This window comes from Pongo abelii, chromosome 22 (assembly GCF_028885655.2).
Source record: "Pongo abelii isolate AG06213 chromosome 22, NHGRI_mPonAbe1-v2.0_pri, whole genome shotgun sequence".
Taxonomy (NCBI): Eukaryota; Metazoa; Chordata; class Mammalia; order Primates; family Hominidae; genus Pongo; species Pongo abelii.
This window is the reverse complement of record NC_072007.2, coordinates 42,705,680-42,730,782: the sequence shown is the minus strand read 5'-3', so window position 1 is coordinate 42,730,782 and position 25,103 is coordinate 42,705,680. Positions and strand designations below refer to the sequence as shown.

At 46.3% G+C, this 25,103-nt stretch overlaps 1 protein-coding gene across 2 annotated transcripts in view; it reads right to left on the bottom strand.

Annotated features, from left to right (window-relative positions):
• EVA1C (eva-1 homolog C) overlaps positions 1-24,385 on the bottom strand; it is a 102,712-nt gene extending 78,327 nt beyond the window's left edge. For both annotated transcript variants that reach the window (XM_002830637.5, XM_024239551.3), the window contains exon 1: positions 23,926-24,385. In XM_002830637.5, coding sequence (XP_002830683.3) covers positions 23,926-24,085 — 160 coding nt within the window. In that variant the 5' untranslated portion in view covers positions 24,086-24,385. The remainder of the gene's footprint in view (positions 1-23,925) is intronic.
• Positions 24,386-25,103: the final 718 nt, after the last annotated feature.

Below are 25,103 nucleotides of genomic sequence, written 5' to 3'. Positions count from 1 at the left end.
TCAAGTGATCTGCCTGCCTCAGCCTCCCAAAGTGCTGGGACTACAGGCATGAGCCACTACACCCAGTCTGAATCTATGTTTTGTCAGTGAAATCCGACAGGGCAATAGAACATGTGCGTGGGCAGACGAGACACCAACAATATGAGTTACCCCTGTCCCTTGACACCGCACTTCCCATGGTGAGTCTGCCATGCCCTAAGCATAGAATCTTGGGGAATCCACAGTGCACAGGAGCCCAGCAAGGCTCCAAGTGAGCATAAGGGAAGCCTACTATGTCCACAATGGAGTCTGCGAGAGATGCTGACAGCACCAAGAGGTCGCGCTTTCTCTTATTATAGAATCAGAACTAAAAACCAAGTCAATGGCATTCTAAGAAACAGGAACAAACAAGGAACTCTCTCCCAGCCTTTTCTACTCATCTGATTCCCTGTAGTAGCCAACCACTTCCACTGGAAATGATGACATAGGAGAGGCAAAGATAGCAGAGTCATAGTTATTTTTCCTTTCAGTTCTTCCTTACACACCAGTAAGCCAAAGGTAGAGAGTGGTAGTAGATTGTATAGGTGTGAAAAAGTGAAATAAAAACAACTGAATGGCCGGGTGTGGTGGCTCATGTCTGTAATCCCAGCATTTTGGGAGGCCGAGGCGGGTGGATCACAAGGTGAGGAGTTCCAGAACAGCCTAGCCAACATGGCGAAACCCCGTCTCTATTAAAAATACAAAAATTAGGCGGGTGTGGTGGTGGGCTCCTGTAATCCCAGCTACTCAGGAGGCTAAGGCAGGAGAATGGCTTGAACCAGGGAGGCAGAGGTTGCAGTGAGCCGAGACCTCACCACTGCACTGCAGCCTGGGCAAGAGAGCAAGACTCCGCCTCAGGGAAAAAAACAAAAACAAACAAACAAACAAACAAAAAATAGCTGAATTAGTTTCCTGCAACGTCTCACTGTTTCTGTGAGGCAAAAAAACCCCACATGCAAAGTACAAATTATGTCATTTCTGTGATTCCACATTTGAGTCCAATGTTCCTATTTAAATCTGGCATTGCACAATGTAAAGAAGAACAATATAATCCATGCTAGTAACTTAAAATGTTAATTTTTCTTTACTTAGAAGGGCATTAAATAACAAATGAAAGCATCATGATAAATTGAGACACACAGACCACAGAAGAAAGAAAATGCTTTATATGTTAATACTTCAGCAGTGCTTTTCCTCGGATTTTTGAATAAGGGGGCCCATGTTTTCATCTTGCACTGGACCTTGCAAATTCTGCAGCTGGTCCTGACTGTAAAGACAGGGATTTAGCCATAAAATCAGCAGGGATTGATTGTGGGGATATAGAGAATTTAGGCATGGCTGCAGGGTTTTCAGCCGGTGGTACCGTTGGCTAGGAAATCTAGGAAATCCAGCACTGAAGGACAGGCTTTGTGAATCTGTTGTGGATGGGCTGAGCCTGCAGTGGCCATGGGGCATCCTGCCTGGGAGGAGGGCGAGCAGCAATTCATCAGCACAGGTGGTGGCTGAGGCTCAGGAGGGGCTACTAAGGCAGGAACTGTGGGCAGGGATGCTGGGGAAGGCAGACGTTTAGGAGATGGGACAACAGCTGGGTACGGTGGCTCACACATGTAATCCCAGCTACTCAGGAGGCTGAGACAGGAGGATAGCTCGAGGCCAGGAGTTCAAGATCAGCCTGCACAACATAGCGAGACCCCATTTCCCCCCCCCAAAAAAAAATTAATAAAAAGTAAAAATACAAAAAAAGAGATGGGACAACAAAGAAGGCCTCATAAAGGAGATGGAGAGGAAGGGGACAGGAGGAAAGGGGAGAGCGAAGGTGACAGCCAGAAGCAGGCATGAGAGGTTCCCTAGAGTGGGGTTTTATTATCTCAAGTGACCATGAGCAAATTACTGAACCTCTCTGTGCTGCAGACATCATGGATAATATGAAGATAAAATGAAGACAATAACAACAGCACTTATGGGCAGGGCGGTTGTGGTGAAGATTAAATGAAGAGTTTATATGGGAAGGGCTCAGAATGCTGCTGTATTAAAATGCCACGGGCTGCTACAACAAGGTACCACAAGCTGGGTGGCTTAGAACTACAGAAATGCATCGTCTCACAACTGCAGGCCAGAGGGCTGAGGGAAGGCATTGTCAGGGCCACGTTCCCTCTGAGGATGCTAGGGAAGGATCTCCCTCCCAGCTTCCACCAGCTCCTTAGCTTGTGGCAGCATAAGTCCAATCTTCATGTGGCCTTCTCCCTGTGTGCATCTGTGTCCAAAATTTCCCCTTTCCATATCTATATCTATATACACACACACGTGTGTGTGTGTATATAGATACAGATATATATAATTTTATTTATTTATTTATTTATTTTTTATGTTTTATGTTTTTTTTGAGACGGAATCTCGCTCTTTCGCCCAGGCCGGAGTGCAGTGGCGCGATCTTGGCTCACTGCAAGCTCCTCCTCCTGGGTTCACGCCATTCTCCTGCCTCAGCCTCCTGAGTAGCTGGGACTACAGGCGCCCGCCACCGCGCCCAGCTAATTTTTTGTATTTTTAGTAGAGACCGGGTTTCACCGTGTTAGCCAGGACAGTCTCGATCTCCTGACCTCGTGATCTGCCTGTCTCGGCCTCCCAAAGTTCTGGGATTACAGGTGTGAGCCACCACGCCCGGCCTATTTATTTATTTTGAGACAGAATCCTGCTCTGTCATCCAGGCTGGAGTGCAGTGGTGCAATCTTGGCTCACTGCCACTTCCGCCTCCCAGGTTCAAGCAATTATCCTGCTTCAGCCTCCCAAGTAGCTGGGATTACAGGTGCCTGCCACTATGCCCAGCTAATTTTTTTGTATTTTTAGTAGAGACAGGTTTCACCATGTTGGCCAGGCTGGTCTTGAACTCCTGACCTCAAGTGACCCACCCACCTCGGCCTCCCAAACTGCTAAGATTACAGGTGTGAGCCACTGCGCCTGGCCTATTTTATTATTTTTTAACAGAGATGGGGATCTTGCTATGTTGGCCAGGTTGGTCTTGAACCTTGGCCTCAAGTGATCCTGTTGCCTCAGCCTCCCAAAGTGCTAGGATTGCAGGCATGAGCCACTGCACCTGGCCAATTTCCCCTTTCCATAAGGACACCCATTATACTGGATAAAGCCCACTCTATCAACCTGATTTTAACTTGACTACCTTTGTAATGAATGTCTCCAAATATGTCACATTTTGAAGTACTGGGGGTCAGAACTCCAAGAAGCCTTTTGTGGGAGAGGGGATGCAATTCAACCCACAACAGTGCCCTACTCTGTGAAACGTTCACCTTTATGAATATGACGACCTCCACGAGTTGTTTTCTTCAAAGGTATGAGGAAGAGACCAGTGAGGGACAACCTGAGGGTGGGAACCTAAATTTGTTGTGGCCACAGTCTCCACAACAACGCGATGTTTCTCCCGCAGCACTTAGCAGCCCAGGTGAAGGTAAATATAAGAAGGAGAGGGAACAAAGACGAGGGAGTGACACATCCTGATAACACGCCAAAGACAACCACAGGCAGAAATACTGACGGCAGCAAGGCAGACGGGGAACACTGCTTATTGCTCTGCCTGCCCCACTTTTGTTCAGGGAACACCAGGAGGCCTGAGGTCCCAGGTGGACAGAAATCACCACCACCCCCTCTCGGCCCCAACCAACATACGTACAGGAGGCAAACCAAGTTTTGATCATTTATTAAAACAAATAAGAGGTTAATCTGTGGGTAAAAAGGCCTTGTTTGCCAGCAGCTCAGGGGATGCCTTCAAGCTGTCTGGTGCTAGTGCACTTTGAAGTGGGAAGCATCACATGGGTTCTGGAGATAAGCAATGGATAAACAACAGGGGTTACCAGAAGTGTCAAGCCAGGCATCACCTTAACAGAAATTATTCCTGGAGCTAATGTGGAAGTCATTAATCCCAAGAGAAAAGACAGAGGTGGGCGTGATGGCTTATGCCTGTCATCTCAACACTTTGGGAGGCCGAGGCGGGAGGATCCCTTGAAGCCAAGAGTTCAAGATCAGCCTGGGCAACAAAGTGAGACCTCGTCTCTACAGAAAACTAAAATAAATAAAATAAATTAGCCAGGTGCAGTGGTGCACACCTATGGTCCCAGCTACTCAGGAGGCTAAGGCAGGAGGATTGCTTGAGCCCAGGAGGTCAAGGCTGCAGTGACCTATGATCACATCACTGCACTCCAGCCTGGGCAACAGAGCAAGACCCTGTCTCTAAAAATAAGAGAACAGAAGACAGATGAAGCACCTGCAAAGTGGGCCAAAACTTAGAAAAAGGGAATTGCTCTGTTTTAGATGAAGGATTGTGAAAATTTTCAAGAGCAGCAATGAAAGACCTGCCTACCACAGTGTAGCCCTCAGCAAAACCACAAGTGGGCAGACTCTGACTCTCCCATGCCCCTCTCGCTAACCCCAAACCCCTTCTAGATAGAATGCTCTCCTTCCTCTTCATCCTAATGCCAGGAGCAACTTTGGTGGTGCGTTCCCTGGACCTGCCCCCTTTGCCAAAGCTCCAGGTTCCAGAGCCTTCCTTTCTTTCTTCTCTTCTGCTTTAAGACTTGCTTACCCTGAGTTCAAGACCCTTACAGCCTTGTTAGATAAATGGCTATGGAAGATGATCGGTTAATCAGAGTGAGTATGGCTGATGACGGCTTCTGCAATATAATGCAATGAACCTGTGCCCACCTTCACCGAATGATCAACATTCACTTTGGTGTAATGGGGTAAACCAACAGCATGTCCCTCCTGATGTGATGCACAGAGAAGAACATGACACCATTGCTGTGATAGTCCCACCCCAAATGCATAAGAATATCACCGCCAAGAAACATCAGCCAAATCCAAAGTAAGGGACATTCTATCAAATAACCATCTTGCGTTCTTCAAGAATGCCAATACTATGAAAGATAAAGAAAAACTGAGGAGCTGTTCCACGCTAAAAGGGACCTGCAGAGACACAACAACTGAAAATAATGCATGATCTGGGATGATTGTTTGCTCCAATGTACATTATTGGGTTAACCGGCAAAATCTGAATGAGGTCCATACATTAGAAAACCGTATTGTAGCAGGGTTAGTTTCCTGATTTTGATCATTGCCTGGTTATATAAGAGAAAGTCCTCGTTATTAAGGAAAACACAGGAATATTTAGGGGTAAAGGATAACTTATCTGCCACTTAGAAAATAGTAACGCAAATGGGGTAAAATGGTAGCACTGGGGAATCTCAGCGAAGGGTATAAAGGATGTCTTTGTACTATTCTTGCAACGCTTCTGTGTCTGGAAAAATAATAATAAATATTACATATTTAATAACTAAATAAATGAAAAAGCATGCAATGTTTCTGCAGGTGTCACCCTTGGCGATGTAATAGGATCATCTCAGAAGCTCTGCATGAATATCAGTGCCCAGGCCCCCACCCAGAGATTCATAGTCAGTTAGCTGGGGGTGAAACTGCAGACATTGGCATGTGTGAAACATACCCCAAGGTCATTCTAGTGTGAATCCAGAATAATAAGCAGCCAGCTTAGCCCTTAGTGTCATTGGGTGACAGGAAAGTTCTAGGCTGGGGACTTTCTGAGCCCCCCATGTCTGCTTCTTTTGAGATCTGATCTTGGGGGCAGCATGGTGACTCAAAACAGGAGCACCATTGTGGGTCCAGTCTTGGTCCTTCCACTAATAAGATGGGAGACATTGGGTCAGATCCCTTGCCTGTGCCAAGCCTGGGTTTTCTTAGCTGTGGAATGAGGTTAATCAGGAAGTGCCTCAGAGGCCAATGTGCATTCAAGAAAGAAGATGCCCAGCTCAGTAACTGATATGGTGTGGCTGTGTCCCCACCCAAATCTCTGATTGTAGTTCCCATAATCACCACATGTTGTAGGAGGGACCTAGTGGGAGGTAACTGAATCATGGGGTGGGTCTTTCCCCTGCTGTTCTCATGACATTGAATAAGTCTCACAAGATCTAATTTTTTTTTATTTTGAAACCGAGTCTCACTCTGTTGCCGAGGCTGGAGTGCAGTGGCATGATCTCAGCTCACTGCAACCTCCACCTCCTGGGTTTAAGCAATTTTCGTGCCTCAGCCTCCCGAGAATCTGGGACAACAGGCATGAGCCATCACGCCTGGCTAATTTTTGTATTTTTATTAGGGATGGGGTTTCAACATGTTGGCCAGGCTGGTCTCAAACTCCTGATCTCAGGTGATCCACCTGCCTTGGCTTCCCAAAGTGCTGTGATTAGAGGTGTGAGCCACTGTGCCCTGACTGATCTAATGGTTTTATAAAGGGGAGTTCCCCTGCACAAGCTCTCTTGCCTGTTGCCACGTAAGACGTGACTTTCCTCCTCCTCCACCTTCTGCCATAATCATGAGGCCTCCCCAGTCATGTGGATCTGTGAGTCCATTAAACCTCTTTTTCTTTATAAATTACCCAGTCTCAGGTATGTCTTTATTAGCAGAGTGAGAATGGACTAATACAGTAACCCTTACATCCCCGGACCCCAAAATGAGTTGCCACAGGATGGCAGTCTGAAACCCTTGTGATGTCCAGCTGGCAGAAAGGAATTTGGATGAGTAGGGCTGGCCAACTTCTGGTATTGCTGGTGGGTCCTGTCATTGTGTAGGTGACTCCTTGCACCCCTGGCCCTTCATAGGACTAAATTCTGGGAGGGTTCTTGGGAAAGGGGCTAGAGAAGGCGAGAGGACACCAATCTTCTTCCAAGCAGTAGGAAGGCAAGCTGGAGAGGCCAAGCTCCCATGTAAACTGAGGCACCTCCACTGGCCACTTTGTGAGGCATGCTTGACCTGCGTTTTATGGAAAGAAAGTGCCCTCACCAAAGGGTGCTAAACAAGGCCCCAAGCTCCACGCCTGATCCCAGGTGCCCCCCTCTGCCCTGCCCTAGACTCACCTAAAGCTGTACTGCCCAGAGTCGTGGCCTCAGGCCACACGTAGCTACTGGGCACTTGAGATGTGGCCATCTCAATTGAGATATGCTGCCAGTGTAAAATATACACTAGATTTCCAAGCCTTCATAAGCAAAAAAAAGAGAACATAAAATATCTCATTAAGAATTTTTAAGTATTCATTAACGTTGAAATAATAATATTTTGAATATATTGGTTAAATAAATTTACTAGGAGAATTCATTTCACCCCTTTCACTTTTTCTAATGTGGCGACTAAATTATTTAATATTACACATGTGGATTACATTATATTTCTATTGGACAGCTCTGTTCTAAAGTCTGTACATTGTCCTTTTGTGGCTTATTTCCCTGATAATTTTATCAAAATTAAATTGAGGGGCCAGGTGTAGTGACTCACACCTGTTATCTCAGCATTTTGGGAGGCTAAGGCAGGTGGATCACCTGAGGTCAGGAGTTCGAGACCTGCCTGGCCAACATGGTGAAACCCTGTCTCTACTAAAAACACAAAAATTAGCCTGGCGTAGGGGTGCGTGACTATAATCCCAGCTACTCGGGAGGCTGAGGCAGGAGAACCACTTGAATCCTGGAGGCAGAAGTAGCAGTGAGCCGAGATCACATCACTGCACTCCAGCCTGGGAAACAAGAGCGAAAATCCATCTCTAAATAAATAAATAAATAAATAGAAAAATAAAATTGAGGGCCAGGCATGGTGGCTCACGCCTGTAATCCCAGCACTTTGGGAGGCCAAGGCAGGAGGATTACCTGAGGTCAGGAGTTCAAGACCAGCCTGGCCAACATGGTGAAATCCCGTCTCTACTAAAAATACAAAAATTAGCTGGGCTTTGTGGTGGGTGCCTGAAATCCCAGCTACTCGGGAGGCTGAGGCAGGAGAATCACTTGAACCTGGGAGGCGAGGTTGCAGTGAGCTGAGATTGCACCAAGGCGCTCCAGCCTGGGCGACAGAGCGAAACCCTGTCTCAAAAAAATAAATACATAAATAAAAATAAATTGAGGAAGGATTGAGCATGCAAAATAGAATCAGCCTTGGACCCTGAATGCCCTGCAGTGAGAATTCCCCTGTGGTTCTCAGGCTTCTGTAATTCCAGCAAATACACTCTTCCCTCAGGTTTACTAAAATGCAGATATTGTGAGATAATGCTCATTCCTCACAGCTTGCTTGAATAACAATAATGATCATTATAGTAATTTACAACTTAATAGTCAACACTGCCTTTTTAACCCAGTCTGTGAGACTGAATCATAAACGTGACATTCTTTAAAGTTCTCAATTAATATACCAGACTGCATAAACTCTAATAACTTACCTTTCCATGGAAAGAGAGTATGTGGGTAATGAAGACAAATGGTGGAGAGTAGACTCTCATCAAATACCCTCTGGCAATAATGAGTTGCATTCCAGAAGGTTCCAGAAGGTTCTGTGGAAGCCTGCAGTTTGGGATTGGTTCTCAGGTGTCTGTCTGACTCCTTTCTAAGGATGAAGCCTCCTGGTTCGTGTTTTAGCTACACCCACAGGAGCAACAGACTAAGACATTCTTCCACACAATAACAGACCCAGGCAGTGCAGAGCCATGTGGGTCTTATCTGTCCTGTTGTCCACAGTCTGGTTTTATCTTAGACCCAGCCTGGTGCAATCCATGTCGTGTATTGGCACTCCACTTAAGTTTCCTGTTTGTAAAAAGCCCCTTTCATTCGGTGATTCCTCAGGGCTTTAGGGGAAATTTCTGGAAACCAGGAAGAAGGAAATAAAGGTTGTTTTGCTGAGGATGGGTGACGTTGGGCGCGGGACCCAAATGAGTGGTTTGAGCAGAAATTTGCCTCCACGCTGGACTAATGCTTGGCAACATTATGGGAAAATTTCTGAGCCCAGAAGTTTATCATCTATTCACAGTTCAGAGGGATCCAGGGGTTAGATACGATGCTTCAGTTCTTTTTTAAAAATATATAGTACGTAATCTTTATCAACAAGAGAAGACAAAGGACATGGAGGACAACCTGTGCACTCTACATAAAGTATACACGTCATGAGAAAAGTCACTGTCCACTGTTTAAGGTTCAGGGAAGAAAACAACTAGGAAAAGAGAAGCTTCAAAAACAAGTTTTTCCTGCATTTTTTTTTTTTTTTTAAATAGAGATGGAGTCCTGCTATGTTGCCCAGGCTTGTCTCAAACTCCTGCCTTCAAGCCAGCCTCCCACCTTGGTCTCCCACGGTGCTGAGATTATAGGTATGAGCCACTGTGCCTGGCCTCTGCCTTTTTTTTTTTTTTTTTTTCCCTGAGATGGAGACTTGCTCTGTCACCAGGCTGGAGTGCAGTGGCGCGATATCGGCTCACCGCAACCTCCGCCTCCCAGGTTCAAGCAATTCTCCTGCCTCAGCCTCCTGAGTAGCTGGGACTACAGGCATGTGCCACCATGCCCAGCTAATTTTTGTATTTTTAGTAGAGATAGGGTTTTACGACATTGGCCAGGATGGTCTCAATCTCTTGACCTCGTGATCTTTTCACCTCAGCCTCCCAAAGTGCTGGGATTACAAGCATGAGCCACCACCCCCGGCCTCTGCCTATTTTTTACACCGTCTATACCCAGCAGTAAATACTCCATTCAAGAGGCATTTGAGAAGATCAATAATGTCTTTAGGCCTGCATTTCCAAACTATATAGAAACAAAGAATAGTAAAGTCTTGCAAGAAGATGCTCTGAAAAAACAAATTTATTATATACGTCGTCAAATGTTTTTACTTTTATTGCAGGAAGCCATATTCATTTAAGAGCCGTAGTAATCTTTGCTTAAGAACATGGTGCCTTTTTATTAAAAGGGTGTCCAGGGAAAAGATGCTTCAGTTTTTTAATCTGAGCTGATTCTGAAAACTGAAGTTCTATGGCACCAAAGTGAGCAGGAGTGAGAAAATGCCCTCCCGTTGGACAGCATTCATACATCACCCACTTGAAAATTAAATCTGAAACAGAGTTCTGACAGGCCTGCTATTTTCTTCAGTGCCAAGAGCCACACAATAGACCTTTTTTTGGGACAAAGCTCTTAAAATGCTTGGAAATTCAGATGGACTGAGTCACAAAACTGTACAAATACTGCACACCCATTCCTGCTGGTGCCCCTGCTCGCTCTCTTGGAAACAATACTATATATTCCCTGTGTTTGGCAGAAGGAAAAAAATATTTTAAGTAGAGTTGTGACTTGTCTGAAGGGGTGATGGAGGGAGGCATGCTCAGAAAGTGGAAGCTGCTCTGCAGTCTTGAGGCCTCTGGGCAGGGATGGTAGTTACCATTTCAGAGGAGTCCGTTGACTCCTCCTTCTCGATGTGGGCTGTAAAACGATGCTCAGCCCCATGACCACACAAACTCCAGCATATCTTGATAAGTGTATAACAGTAGCACAGACTGCTGAATGCACTCTTCACAAAGTAACACCCAAGCTGTCTGTATGTGAGTGCATGGAGGCTGGTGGGGTGGCAGGGGTTGGAGAGAGAGAGGTAGGGGGAATGAGAGCAGGAACACGGGGAAGGAGGAAAGTTGGGGAGGCAGTGGGAGATGCCAAAAAAGAAAAAAATCTCTGCACTATCTTCATGACCTTCTCCTTCCTTTTTCATGTTCAAATCAAATTATCCACCCCCCATCATACAACCATTTGACTGAGATTTTGAAATAATTGAGATGTGTTGCAAACACATCCTCGCACATCAAGTGAGCAAGTGACTTCAAGTCTGAACACCTCTCCAGAGCAATATTTCACTTTGACATTAATGATGGCCAAGAGTCTAGCTTGAGATGAAGGCAAAAGGGCCAAACACATATACAAGGTCCTTGGAGGAAAGGAAGGGGGAAAAATTCTGACTAAAACCCCACTGGGCTAGAGAGGGTGGAGAAGCACAGCAGCCAGTGGATTTTCATTTCTTTGGCTTTATGGAACTGAAGACCTCCTTCAGGCTGCAGAAGGCAAGCTAGATTTGGAGAAGAGAGTCTTTCAGAGCTGTCTAGGGACTCTAGACTCAACTCTGATTAAAAAAAAAGTTTTTACTTTTTTCAGGTTCTAAAAGTGTGGAAAATAAAACAAGGACAAATCTGCTGGTCTAGCCCAGGGTTCCTCAACCTTAGCACGAGGACTGCATGATTCTTTGCTGTGGGGGCGCTGTCCTGGACATTGTAAGATGTTTAGTGGTGTCCCTGGCTTCCACTCATTAAGAGGCTGTGACAAAGAAAATTGCCCCCAGAGATTGCCAGATATTCCCAAGGGACAAAATCACTCTTGGATTGAGAATCACTGGTTTCAACTAAACATTCGGAAAAGCAAAATATTCATTGGGTAAAGATCGCCGTCCCCTGTAAAGACCACATAGCATTTTTGGCAAATGTTGACAAACCCAAATAACCTGCCTTGACTTGAATAGCCAGGGAGAGACACAGAAATCTGAGACAAGAAAAGACCTTTTGCCTCAAAGCCTTAGTTTATGGTTTTTGAGAGCTCTAACACTAATAAAAAATAATCCTGGGCCAGACACAGTGGCTCCTATCTGTAATCCCAGCACTTTGGGAGGCTGAGATAGGAGAATCGCTCAAGGCTAGGAGTTTGAGACCAGCCTGGGCAATCTAGCAAGACCCTGTCTCTACAAAATACTTTTTTTTTTTTTGAGATGGAGTCTTGCTCTGTCTCCCAGGCTGCAGTGCAGTGGCGTGACCTCGGCTCACTATAACCTCCACCTCCCAGGTTCAAGCGATTCTCCTACCTCAGCCTCCTGAGTAGCTGGGATTTACAGGGGCATGCCACCCAGCTATTTTTTTTTTTTTTTTTAGTAGGGACGGGATTTCACCATGTTTGCCAGGCTGGTCTCAAACTCCTGACCTCAGGCGATCTGCCCACCTCAGCCTCCCACAGTGCTGGGATTACAGATGTGAGCCACTGCACCCACCCTACAAAATACTTTTAAAAATTAGCGGGGTGTGTAGTCCCAGCTACCTGGGAAGCTGAGGCAGGAGGAGCTGTTGAGCCCAGGAGGTTGAGGCTGCAGTGAGTCACAATCATGCCAGTACACTCCAGCCTGGGTAACAGAATGAGACTCTGTCAGAAATCATCATCAGTCATCATCATCATCACATCACCATCATCATCCTGGGACATTCTAACTTAAAATAAAATAAAAAAATTGGGAAAGCAGATGAGAGGGACCTTTGCACTTGAAAGCGGAACAAGCAAGACCCCAAGATCTGCTCTGTGTGGTTCTCCACAGCCTGCCGTGACCAGTTCCACAGAGTGGGACCACAGCACTGGGGTTCTCAAGACCTCTTTTCATTCTGAGTCTTTGTGTCCAGGGTGGCCTGTCCACAAAGCATTTTGCATCATTAGTTTGGAAGGAGTGTTCTGGCATTCAGGTCTCAGATAATAGAAGGAAGTGTTTAAAATGACTATCCCTTAATTTTACAAGGAAATTGACAAAGGGAGGCATGTAAGCCTGAACTTGGGTTCAGTGTACATTTTTTTTAATGAAAAAGAGACTGTAAAATTGTGTGAATTTCCTAAAGTATATCCCTCCAAAGCTGTACAAATTGGCCTTCTAGATGAGATCATACATTCCCATTTCCACCTGCCGTCTCCTGTTGAGCAGGCAGGGAGGGAAAAGGACCTGGTGACCTGGGTCTCTCTTGTTCCTCAGTACAGTACGATGATTTATGATTTCTAAGCCTGAGAATTTCGGAAGCCACTGAACATGAAAAGAGTGAAAAATCTTCTAAGTCAAGAGAAAGAAAGGAGATGACTTGGTAGCACAGTGTGCTCTTCTCTCAGACTCTGAAACACTACTCTGAAAGCTGTCACGAGTATGCATCGCATGGGCCTTTGCAGACAAAAAGGGTTATTTTATCCAGATTATTCCCCCACATTGCAGGGGAAAAGGGACTCATTTGTAATCATCAAAGGAATGCTGACAGACTTGAAATGGGATTACACTCTATTATACTCATCCGAATTAAAGATTTGTTTTGGAGATCATTCTTAGGTTTCTTCCTCTCTTCTCCTCCAGCCTCAGATGAGGTGATTTGTATTCACAGGGCATCAGAGGCAGACATGAAATCAGACTGTTCGCAAACATACATTTCAGACTCCGTGGCCTGAGTTTTGAATTTTAATGTTGCCTGGTTTTCTGCATGTGGAAAACTTGGCTCTCAGATTGAAACGATCCCTAAGCATCACTTCATCCAAGCATCGTTTCATTCTCTAACTTGTTAGTGCAGGAGAAATTCATTTCCAGAGGCTTGAGTGAGCAAATGATACAGGTGTCAGAGAGAACATAAGGGTGAGAAATTCATGTAAGGAAATGTAAAATCTATGCATAGCCAGAGTCATCTAGTAGGTCTGTGAACATATTTCCAAACACTCAGTTCCAAGCTCTGTGGTTTGCTTACTAGTTTTTGGAGAATGTGACCTGCCAAATCGATTGCCCATCCCTCAAACTCCTCTGTAATGTGTGTGTCCATGAACCCACTAAAAAGCAAGCTTCCCCGGGAAAGGAATGATTTTTTGGAGTAGGTTGTACCATATCTAGCACAGCATCTGGTACTCAAGAGGCTTTAGACTGTTTCCGATTCTTCTCTACAGAATTTCCAGTGTGTGGTCACCATGAAACTGAGGCTCACCTGTGGAGGAGCCTTGAGTATCTCAGGGTGGAAGTTATAGTCCTCGGAAGAGCTCAAGTGGGTCAAGAAAGTGTCTCATGACTTTTGCTATCAAAAGAGTGAAATATATTACAGAACATCCCTCTCAATACAAAAAGATTATACTCCCTCAGCAGGAAGACAGAGCAAGGAATGTGGATAAAGTGCATTCAAAGTTGTACCATTTCTTTGTCCACCATTTTTTTTTTTTCTTTTGAGACAGAGTCTCACTCTGCTGCCCAGGCTGGAATGCGGTGGCACGATCTTGGCTCACTGCAACCTCCACCTCCCATGTTCAAGCGATTCTCCTGCCTCAGCCTCATGAGTAGCTGGGATTACAGATGCGTACCACCATGCCTAGCTAATTTTTGTATTTTTAGTACAGACACGGGTTTCACCAAGTTGGCCAGGCTGGTCTTGAACTCCTGACCTCAAGGGATCTGCCTCGGCCTCCCAAAGTGCTGGGATTACAGATGTGAGCCACTGCGCCTGACCCCTTTAATAGTTCTTTTAGTAAAGATTCATTAGCGGTAAATTTGTCTTTACTTCCCACACTCTTGAAAAGCAGTTAAGCTGGGTATATAATTCAGGACTGACGGTTGTTTTTGTTCGTTTTTTCTCAGAACCTGGAAAATACTATTTCACTGTCTATGGCTCCCACTGTTTTTGTTGCAAAGACTTTATAGATAACATTTCCTTTACTATCTGATTGCTTTTAAGACTGTCACTTTGTCTTTAGAATTTTACAGTTTCAGTATGACACATTCAGGTATGAATTTATTTTATTTATCTTCCTTGGAATGCTTAACTCTGAATCTTTCATCAATCCTTAAAAATTAATCCTAGGACACCATCACTTTGAGTGTTGCCTCTCTCTCCTTTTCCCTACTTTCTTTTTCTGGAATACTGATCAGATGTATATTCAACCATCATTCCATCCTCCATGTCTTATGACTTTTCTTCCATGTTTTCCATATGTTTACCTGTTTTGCTTCATTCTGGATAATTTCTCCAGCTTTTTTTTCCACCTCACTGTTTCTCTCTTCAGCTATACCTAATCTGCTCTTCAACCTACCCATCAGGCTTTTCACGTCAATGAATATATTTTTCATGTTAGTAGATATATTTGATTCTTTTACAAATACGCCTGTTTTTTCTCGATAGCCTTTTGTTCCTTTCTCATGTTTCAGATTCCTTCTTAAATTTATTTTTAGATTCCCTCTTTTTTTTTTTTTTTTTTTTTTTTTGAGACAGGGTCTTGCTCTGTTGCCCAGGCTGGAGTGCAGTGGCACAGTCTCAGCTCACTGCAACCTCCACCTCCCAGGTTCCAGTGATTCTCATGTCTCAGCCTTCCAAGTAGCTGGGATTACAGGCACCCGCCACCATGCCCAGCTAATTTTTGTATTTTTTAGTAGAGACAGGGCTTCGCCATGTTGGCCAGGCTGGTCTTGAACTTCTGACCTCAGGTGATCCACCCACGTCAGCCTCCCAAAGTGCTGGGATTACAGGCATGAGCCACCATGCCCAGCCCTAGATTCTCTCTTTTATTACTTAAGAACTGTGTCATTGCTGCTAACTACTGTTCATATAATGTAATTTTGAATTGTGTGATCATAATCAGCAGCATTTCAGCTATAGGAATCTATAGATGGGCCTATATTGATGATATTCCCATGCAGGCAGTATCTGTGTGTTTGTTTTTGCCAGGTATCATAGAACAACTTTATTAGTTTCTCAGCTTGGGTTTCCCAGTAAAGGTAATATGAATTCAAAACCCAGACTCCCCAAAAGGCAGAATTTTGAGTACACCATCTCAAGAGACATTATTTTTTTCTCCAATCCTGAACCTAGACTATGACAAGTTTCCTTGTCATCTTTCTTTACAAGAAGGCTGATTTGTTTTGCATCCACCTTTTAATGAAGGTTTAGGCTTTCCAGGTTCTGGCTTTATATAGAGGTCTTTATTCTAATTCCTCACTTTAAGGTGGTCTAATGCCTTATCGCCTGTGCTCAGGCACCTGTTAAATCTTCATTGTCAAGACCATCAAGCAACTCCAACGTAGCCATAGGGTTAGCACCAGCTATCATCCCTAGTTCTCTATTCTCTCTTCATTTTTGTTTCCTGGATATTTCTTATATTTAACCACTCACTACTCATTTATGCATTAAAAGATTTTTCTTATATTTTATTCAGCACTTCTAGGTGTTTTGTTGGGGAAATAGTTTCAGAACACCAATTTCCAGAAACAAATTACAGACCCAATTCTATAATCAGTTCTTTGAGGCTAGATGGTACTATCTTTAAACAGGACAAGGAATGGACATTACTTATGTGAGTCCTGGGAAAGATTTGGCTCTAGTAAATGAAGAAATAAACATGACAGAAGTACCACTGCTTTAAACTACATGTAATTTATTTTGTTTTCTTCCCTTAGTATTAGAAAGGCTACCTGGATTCAAATCCCCGAAAGTTACTAAACTGCTCTTTGCCTCAGTTTCTTGAACTTTTTATACTAACGTCTCCTTTATAGCTACAACTGGGAGGATTAAATGAGTTAACATGAAGTTCTTTGAACAGTGTCTGGCATAGAGTGCTTTATGTGCTTAATAAATTATTTTTAGGGCCAGGCACAGTGGCTCACTCCTGTAATCCCAGCACTTTGGGAGGTCAGGGCGGGTGGCTCTCTTGAGTCCGGGAGTTTGAGACCAGCCTGGGCAACATAGTGAGACCCTGTCTCTACAAAAAAAAAAAAATGCCAAAAAAATTAGCTAGGCCTGGTGGCATGTGACTATAGTCCCAACTACTAGGCGGTGCTGAGGTGGGAGGATGGCTTGAGCCCCAGAGGTTGAGGCTGCAGTGAGCCATGATTGCACCACTGTATTCCAGCCTGGGTGACAGAGCAAGACCCTATCTCAAAAGTAAAAAATAATTTTTTTTCTTTTTTCTTGAGACAGGGTCTCACTCTATTGCCCAGACTGGAGTGCAGTGGCATGATCTTGGCTCACTGCAATCTCCGCTTCCCAGGCTGAAGCAATTCTCCTGCCTCAGCCTCCCAAGTAGCTGGGATTACAGGCGCCCACCACCATGCCCAGCTAATTTTTGTATTTTAAGTAGAGACAGGGTTTCACCATATGGGCCAGGCTGTAAAAATTTTTTTAAAACCCTAAAAGTATTTTTAACTCACCAACTTTTTTACTCATGCTGAGGGAAACCAAGTAAAGAAGTTACTGCCTCTGCTGAGCTGGTGGCGCACACATGGGAGCCAACTAAAGGGGTGGCAGAACAAGATACCCCAAGGGGCAAGGGGAAACTCAGAAGACAACAGAATCACTTGGTCAGCTGCCTTTCCAATCCGAGATTCTTTTTCCAGTACTAAAATCTTCGTGACCGTAGGATTTAGGATTTATGTTATTATGAGAAACCATTTCCTTACAGAAGGATACAAATATACCAGCCTCATTAAAATAGTGAGAAAGTATCATAAAACTTCAGACCTCCCCCCAGCCCCCACCCCCGCTCCCACCTTCTTGGTCCATTGCTCAGCTTCAGTGACAGTATGTTTTTTTGTTTGTTTGTTTGTTTTTGTTTTTTGTTTGTTTTTGTTTTTACAGGACCTTGCTCTGTCACCCAGGCTGAAGTGCAGAGGCACAATTTCAGCTCACTGCAACCTTCACCTCCTGGGTTCAAGTGATTCTCCTGCCTCAGTCTCCTGAGTAGCTGGGATTACAGGAGCATGCCACTATGCCCAGCTAATTTTTGTATTTTTAGTACAGATGGGGTTTCACCATTTTGGCCAGGCTGGTCTCGAACTCCTGACCTCAAATGATTCACCTGCCTCGGCCTCTCAAAGTGTTGGGATTACAAGTGTGAGCCACAGTGCCCGGCCATCAGTATGGATATTTAAAACCCAATAGGTACTGGGTTCAAATCCTGCCTCTAAATTTTATTAGCAGTTGTGGAGCTGGGGAGAGCAGTAGGTAAGTCAGGCAATAGGGGTGGGTAACAAGGGAGCAATTGTTCTCTCACACTACATTACCCTCAAAGTGGTGCCTCACTAAGAATTTTAAAGATATTTAAGCCAACAGGATGGCTGTGAAGATCAGTGACCTCCAAATTTTTTTAACTTATGAACTAATCTATGCAACAAACCTTCCCATGTACCCCCAAACCTAAAATAAAAGTTTTAAAAAATAATTATTATTACTGGCAGAAAAAATTATAAAAAACATTATGAACAGAAATATTTTGAGAACACACCTCCAATATATGCACACTTATTTATAAATTACATGTTTTTCTGTCAATTTATATGTTAATTATAAGCAAAACTTAACTCCTTTTTTTGTTAAGATGGAAAAACCAATAGGCAAGAACAGAAGTTCTTACATGTTTTTCCTACCCCACTGGACCGCTTTGTGAGTGCACCCACTTTGGAAGGACTGTGATGAAATGATGCTGATGGGAGGGTAGGAAAAGGTCAGTCTATTCAGAAGGTAACCAAAACGGCAGCAATCACCCCACGAACTATCAAGAAAGGTTAGGCAAATTGTGGTACTTTTTTTTCTGGCCTTGCTCCTCCCTACCCCCAACACCCTTGCAGGCGAAGTCCCCAGCCTGGCCCCATCCCTGTACTCCGGCCAGCCCTGGTGCTGGAGCCTGCCTCAGCTCTGCTCCCTAGCTGGGTGGTCTTGGGCAAGTTTGTTACCCTCTCTGAGGCTGAGTTCTCATCTGCAAATGAGACCGGTCCTGATCTCATAGAGTTGCTATGAGGATGAAATCAGACAAAACTGATTTCAATTAACTTTTACCCTCTTCCTTTCTGTTTCTTCCCTGAAACTGCTGCTAGGCTCCCCTTTCCAACAAAGCACCTGGCAGACCAAAGCCATCAATAACAGGGACCACTTGTGGGCCGAGACTCTTCTCTGCCATAAAAAGAGCCGGCAGAAAACTTTTCAGATGTAGTCACTTTCCATGGAAACAGGTGAGCAGATTCAGACACTGGCTATTCATCTCTCTTCTTCTGTGGCCTCTAGACAACTCCTTCAGACATTTGGTTTGTTTTTCTTTAGTTACGAGCTGGTTTTTCACTCCATAAATTTTTTTAAAGTAAAGATAAATCTTGAATAGAAAGGATGATGTGACTGAGGCATAATAAAATGCAGAGGGAAGGGTGTGTGCATGTGTGTGTTTGCATGGCTGTGCATGCACAGGTGTCTGTGTTGCGAGGTGCTGATGTGCTGGGGAAATACAGTCCTGGTCTCCCTGACGATGAGCCCTAAGGTAGGGGGTGAAGGGGACACCCAGCCACACTCTGTGCCCTTGGATGACCTGATGCATGGGCAGGAGGTCACCCTCCCCTCTGAACTCCAGACGTATCCTCAACTCTAGCTGCATATTAGAATTGCCTGGGGAGCTTTCAAAAAGAGATCAGTGACTGGCTCTCCCAGGGCCAATTACATCAGAAGTCTTGGGGTGCAGCCTGAATGTCCATAGATGTTTTTTTAGTCTCCCCAGGGGATTTTATTGTGCTGCCAGGGCTGAGACCCAATGCTTATCTGAAAGCAAATAACAAGGTTCAACCTCTCCAAAATGAACAACTGTGTCCATCAATACTGAGTTCCCACCTCAAGGCCCCCGGGATCAATTGAATTACCATATTTCTATACCCTGGAATTCCCAGCCAATGAAACAAAGAGCTACCAGTCAGGTTTATTTATTGGGCTGCAAATGATCTAAGTTTTGGCTGAACTGCATCCCACTAAAATTCCAACATTGGAGTCTAATCTCTAGCACTTCAGACTATGATAGTATTTGGAGACAGGGCCTTTAAATAGGTGACTACATTAAAATGAGATCATTTGAAGGAGTCTAGTCCAATATGACTGATGTCCTTGTAAGAAGAGGAGCTTAGGACACAGACACACATGGAGGGAAGACCATGTGAAGATACACCAGGGAGATGCCATTTACAAGCCAAGGAGACAGGCCTCAGAAGAAACCAACTCTGCCAAGACCTTGATCTTGAACTTCTAGCCTCCAGAACTGTGATAAAATAAATGTTCCTTGTGTAAGCCACCCAGTCTGTAGTACATTGTTATGGCAGCCCTAGCAAACTAATACAATCTGGTACCAAGTACCACTTAATGCTCACTTGGGCTACCAATGGCAGGGACTGGAACACTGGCCCAGGCCAGGTGGGGTGGTGCACACCTGTAATCCTAGCTACTCAGGAGGCTGAGGGAGGAGGATCAGTTAAGGCCAGGAGTTTGAGGCTGCAGTGCACTATAACTGCGCCTGTGAATAGCCACTGCACTCTGGCCTGGGCAGCAGAGCATGACTCCATTAAAAAACAACAACAACACTTCTATTATAGAGTGACCTTTCTTTGAGGTGTGGGGACATTTGGGTACAAGGAAGGCCTTAAAGACTGCCCCACTCTCCTTGTTTCCCATCCCCTGTCCCTTCTACTTCTCACATTCACCACTATGTGCCCTAGGGCAAAATCAAATGTGGAAACATATGGTCATGTCTACTTTGTCCAAGGGCAGGAGTTCTTGAGGAATTCAAGTGGGAACTAGAACAACTTTCTACCCTTTCCTTCCCTTCCTTCCTCCCCACCTCTACCTAGAAGCCCATCAATCACTTTGAACTTCTTGGAGAAAAAAAGGAAACGAAAGAAAAAGAAAAGGAGACGCTGGGTGCGGTGGCTCATGCCTATAATCCCAGCACATTGGGAGGCCAAGGTGGGTGGATCACTTGAGGTCAGGAGTTCGAGACCAGCCTGGCCAAAATGGTGAAACCTTGTCTCTATTAAAAATACAAAAATTAGCTGGGTGTGGTGGTGGGTGCCCGTAATCCCAGCTACTCGGGAGGCTGAGGCAGGAGAATTGCTTGAACCTGGAAGGCAGAGGTTGCAGTGAGCCGAGATTACACCACTGCACTCCAGCCTGGGCAACAGAGTGAAACTGCGTCTCAAAAAGAAAAAAAGAAAAGGAGAGAAAGGAAAGAAGTAGGGAGGAAAGAGAAGACCCAGCTTGCCTTCAGCAGAGAAACAACACAAATTAGAAGCACACACACACACACAAAACTGTAAGTACTGAGGGACCATCACAAACTAAATACAAGAGACACACTGAAACACCACTCTTTAAGGCAAAAATGTAGAGGATCCCTTGCTTTTTATGGCTGCTACTCAAGAGGACACCCCTCCCTCCTCTCAGCACTCATCCTCAAGCTCCAGCTCCCTGTCTTGTTCTCTGAACAAAGACGATGGCCATAGCATTATACTTCTGGGGTTTGTTTTGTTTTTTAAGTCAATGATGAATTTAGATGTCTCAAGCCAAATCCTCAATTTGAGAATGCAGTCAAATGAGCAGAACTCTATCCCAAAGAGGAAAGTGGATGAAAGCCAAGCACATTTGAGTATGAGATTAAGGATCAGAGGCACTAATTTTGCATGAACTTCTCTTGCCTTCGCTGGGATTCATTTTTAATGCTGTGATGATAGCCTTCCAGTGGCCGCTGGCGACATCTCAAAATCTTTGGGGATGAGAGAGAAGGGGGTGTTTGGGGATCCTGTTTACTAGCAGGCTTGGAGGTGATTAGAACAAGTCACGAGCATGGACGGGGAGGAGGAGGGGGCCACGATGCTGCCTCTGGCTTATTAAGAGTGAGATCGATGCTGGAATCCCCGAGGGCAAAAAAAATCAATGACCCAGGAAAACTACACCAGCTGACAGCCCCAGGAAAACGCTCAAGGAAGAGTCGCAAAGAAGAGAAAGGCTTAAGGAACTTTCCAAAACTCTGCACTGCTAATCTCCTGGGGGGAGAAAGGGGCCTATATTGTACAGACAATGGCTGGGACCCCTGACATTCTGGCACTTTCTTTCACATGGATACACCATCCTCCCTCCTCCTTCACAGGGCAGAGGGATCCCAATTTTCCTCTATCCTCTGCTAGTTTTTGATGTTCCGTTTATTTAGAAAAACAAGCAAGTATCTGCATTGTCAAACACTGCTCTCTAGCCCTGGTTATTGTGATCAGGCTCTGCGGGGGAGGATCCACTGTCTCTTTCCAGGCCTCAGTTTTGGTTTCTATGTACTCCTTCAAGTTCATAAAAAGGAACAGGACCGACTGTCCCAGGAACACAGGCGGCAAGCTTTGAGGCCACATGGGGTTCGCGTCAGCTGAAACACTGAACTGAACAATAAGATGGTCATCTTTGGAGCTTAGGAATTTGCAGAGGGAGGGCGGCTAAAATCCAAGTCAAATGAACCAACTTTGGAAGATGATCTTTCTTTCTCCCTGAGATTTTTCTAATATTTCCCTGACCTCACATGATATAGAATTAAGGTTTAAACTTAAGTGCATCAGTGGTTTGGGAGGACATTATATTTCTTTTCTTCTCCCCAAAAGGCTTCTGACATGTTCTCCCTAATCTTCAGATCTCTGGAGAGCATCGCTGATGAGAGGAAAAATGGGGGCTGGTTGTGGGTGGCAATATCACCACCTACTGCTGGCTCAGGGAGTTTAAAACCCTGGAATTTAGGTCTGTATGGAAAGCAGAAGAAAATGCCTTTTATCGTTTATGCTATTTAGAATAACATGTATCAAATCTTTCATTTTACTAAGGAGTTGATAGCTCAACTCCACTATATGTAACAGGTGCTAGATACAGACAATTCCAAACTCCGGTGGTAATCTATAGACTGTTACAAGTATTGCAACTGCTTCCCTAAAGCAACAGAACTCTAAGTGTCTATAATCTGTGAAAACAATCTAATGGTTACACTGCAATTTGCCTAAAGCAATATTTGTTCAGTTACAATGATGTCACACACACAAAAAGGCTTGTCAGTTTTCAATTATTTCCTTAGAATTCAGAGCTAGATGGTGGCTGAACTCAGAACTGCTTTCCATAGCTCAAATCAGCTAATACAAAGCTTTTCTAGCAGCCAAGAAAGTTCTAGTAGTACAAAAAAAAAAAGTTAATAGCACTTGAAAAGTCTGATGCATTTCCCCAGAACTCTTACCACAGAGTTCTGATCCTGGGATGCTTGATTTTAAGGGCCATGGGTGGCTTGCCAAATAGGCATATCTTGGCTTCCTTTGTGAGATAGGAATACTGCCTTGATATTACATATTCAAAGCAAAGAACCTCTGACCTAAGGGCTCTCCACTAACAATGACATTCTCTGTAAGTAAACTAGAACCCCAACTCAACTTCTGGTTTGCCCTTGTTCTTTGCTATGTACTAGCCTACTGCACAAACAGGACTGAGGAGGACTCCCTTTACCACCATTATGTTGCAAAAGACTCTGCACTGCAGGACCCGATAGGGACTGACTGTGCAAAGCCTGAACTTGGCAGAAGATCCCTGGAGAAGGAGGAGTATGGGGCTCAGAGCGGCTCCCTAAGCTAGGCTGGGGAAGGCTGAAGGCCTCCAGCCTTGCCAGAGGGAGATCCAGGTCTGCTTCAGCGGCAAGGACATGTGTTACCTTAAGCAATTGCAGCGCTAACTTAATTAAGCATGTGCTCCTATGGCTATGTCAACCTAGAAATCCCTTTCACTTTGGGGCGTCACACCTGTAAGCTCAGAACTATCTGAGATCCGCTGCGAGAGCCTGGATCACGATTCCCCAAAAGAAAAGCCTCCTAGTTTATTCGAGGGTAGGAAGTCTTTATTTCCGGTGAAGGAAACTGGAATTGGAGAGGGAGGACCCTGGTACACTTTGGCAGAGAGGCTCCTCTCTCTTATCTAAGTATCTCCTCATCCCTCACTGCCTTTCCACCAGACCTCCCGTCCCCGCGGGCTTCCCTTTCTACCTGCCAATGTGGACTCGAGGTCAAGTGTCCCCTGGGCTAGTCTCCTTACATGGCCAAACGGGCTACGCGGGTGACAAACCCGGCGCAACGCCTCCGACCACAACACGTGTATTTTACAGCGCTGGGCGCGGCACAGGGCTCAGTTTAAGGGGCCTCCATAGAACGAGCGTGGCTCAGGACCAGGTCCCTAAAGCTAGGAAATTGACGAGGTCAACAGCAGGGCGAGAAACTCTAAATACATTACACACCCTTCCTTCTTGGGAGTGGCAGTCCCCCGTCGCCACTTCACTCGCAGCCACCTATATGCCAAGGGCTCACACCAGACAAGACAAGCGTCTGTGAACACGCCTCAACTTTAATCCTACCCCGCCGTGTCCGCTGGGGCGGCTGCCCCAAGTCGAGGGCTCACCTGGGCGCTCCGCAGTGCCGGGGGCGCACAGCCAGGGAGGGCGCTCTTACCAGAGAAGTCGGTGAGCGCTGAGATCTCTTTGGAGCAGACCAGGACAGTGCAGTAGAAGAGGCGCAGGAGCTGCCCGGGCGGCTCTACCTGCCGGCGGAGGCCGGGATGCTGTGCGGGCTGGGGCGTCGGCGGCTGGCGTGCTGGTCCCGGCAGAAGCATGGTGCGCTGCGCGGCGGGGCGGGGGCGCAGGCCCGGGACGCGCTGGGGGTCGCAGGGCTAAGGACGGCGTCACATGGCGGGGAGAATCGATGGCCAGCGGCTCCGCGGCCCCCCGCCGCCTCCCTGCCCAGGCTGCCAGAGCCTCCTCCCCTGCGCGGGCCAGCCCAGGCGTCCCAGCAAAGGGGAGGGGGCGGAGAACTGGGGCGGGGCGAGGATACCCGAAAAGGATCCGCGTAGTTTCCCCGAGAGGAAATCTCCGCTGCCGCCGTGCCGGAGGAAGCTAGGGGGGCCGTAGGGAAAGCGCAGCCTTCGCGCGCCCAGCGGCTGCCCAGGCCGATCCCTGGCGCGCTGCCCGCCGCGGAGGGCGCCCCCAGTAGCGCGTCCCGGGCCGCGCACCTTGAGCGCCTTCCACACCCGGGAAACAGCCGGGCACCAGTGGCCCTGCCCGCGCTGGCCGGGTGCCAGCCTCGCCCTGGCGGCAGAAGGAGCGCGGCCGGTGCCCGTGACGCACTTTGGAGCCAGCGCCGCGCGTGCAGCTGGGGCGCCCCCGGGGCGGGGCCGATCGGGGGCCGCGGGAAGGTGGGGTCCTGGAGGCGTGGGATCGCACCGCTGCCATCCCCGCCACCCGCCGCGCGCCACGTGCAGTCACCTGGCACATACAGTTATCGCCATTTCACAGAAGAGGAGACTGAGCCTCGGCGCCGTGCCCAAGCTCTCGCAGCCAGGACGGCGACGAGCTGGAGGTCTCAAAACCGGTCAGATGGCTCCGGCGCCGCGATCTTTAGCTCCAGCTCGGCTTCTTTTGGGTACTGGTTGTCCGCAGCGCTGGGGGACCTGACACTGCACCGGCGCAAACAGCCGCCGAGCGCTAATAATTGGGCTTTGTTTTAAAGTGGGCCACAGCATCTTTCTGAACCTCTAGACTGTGCGCGGGGTGACCCACGTTTGGACGCCCAGCCAGTGGCCTAGGAGTGGCCTGCGTAGCCCCAACTCAAGGGTATCGAGGACAAGTGCGCGA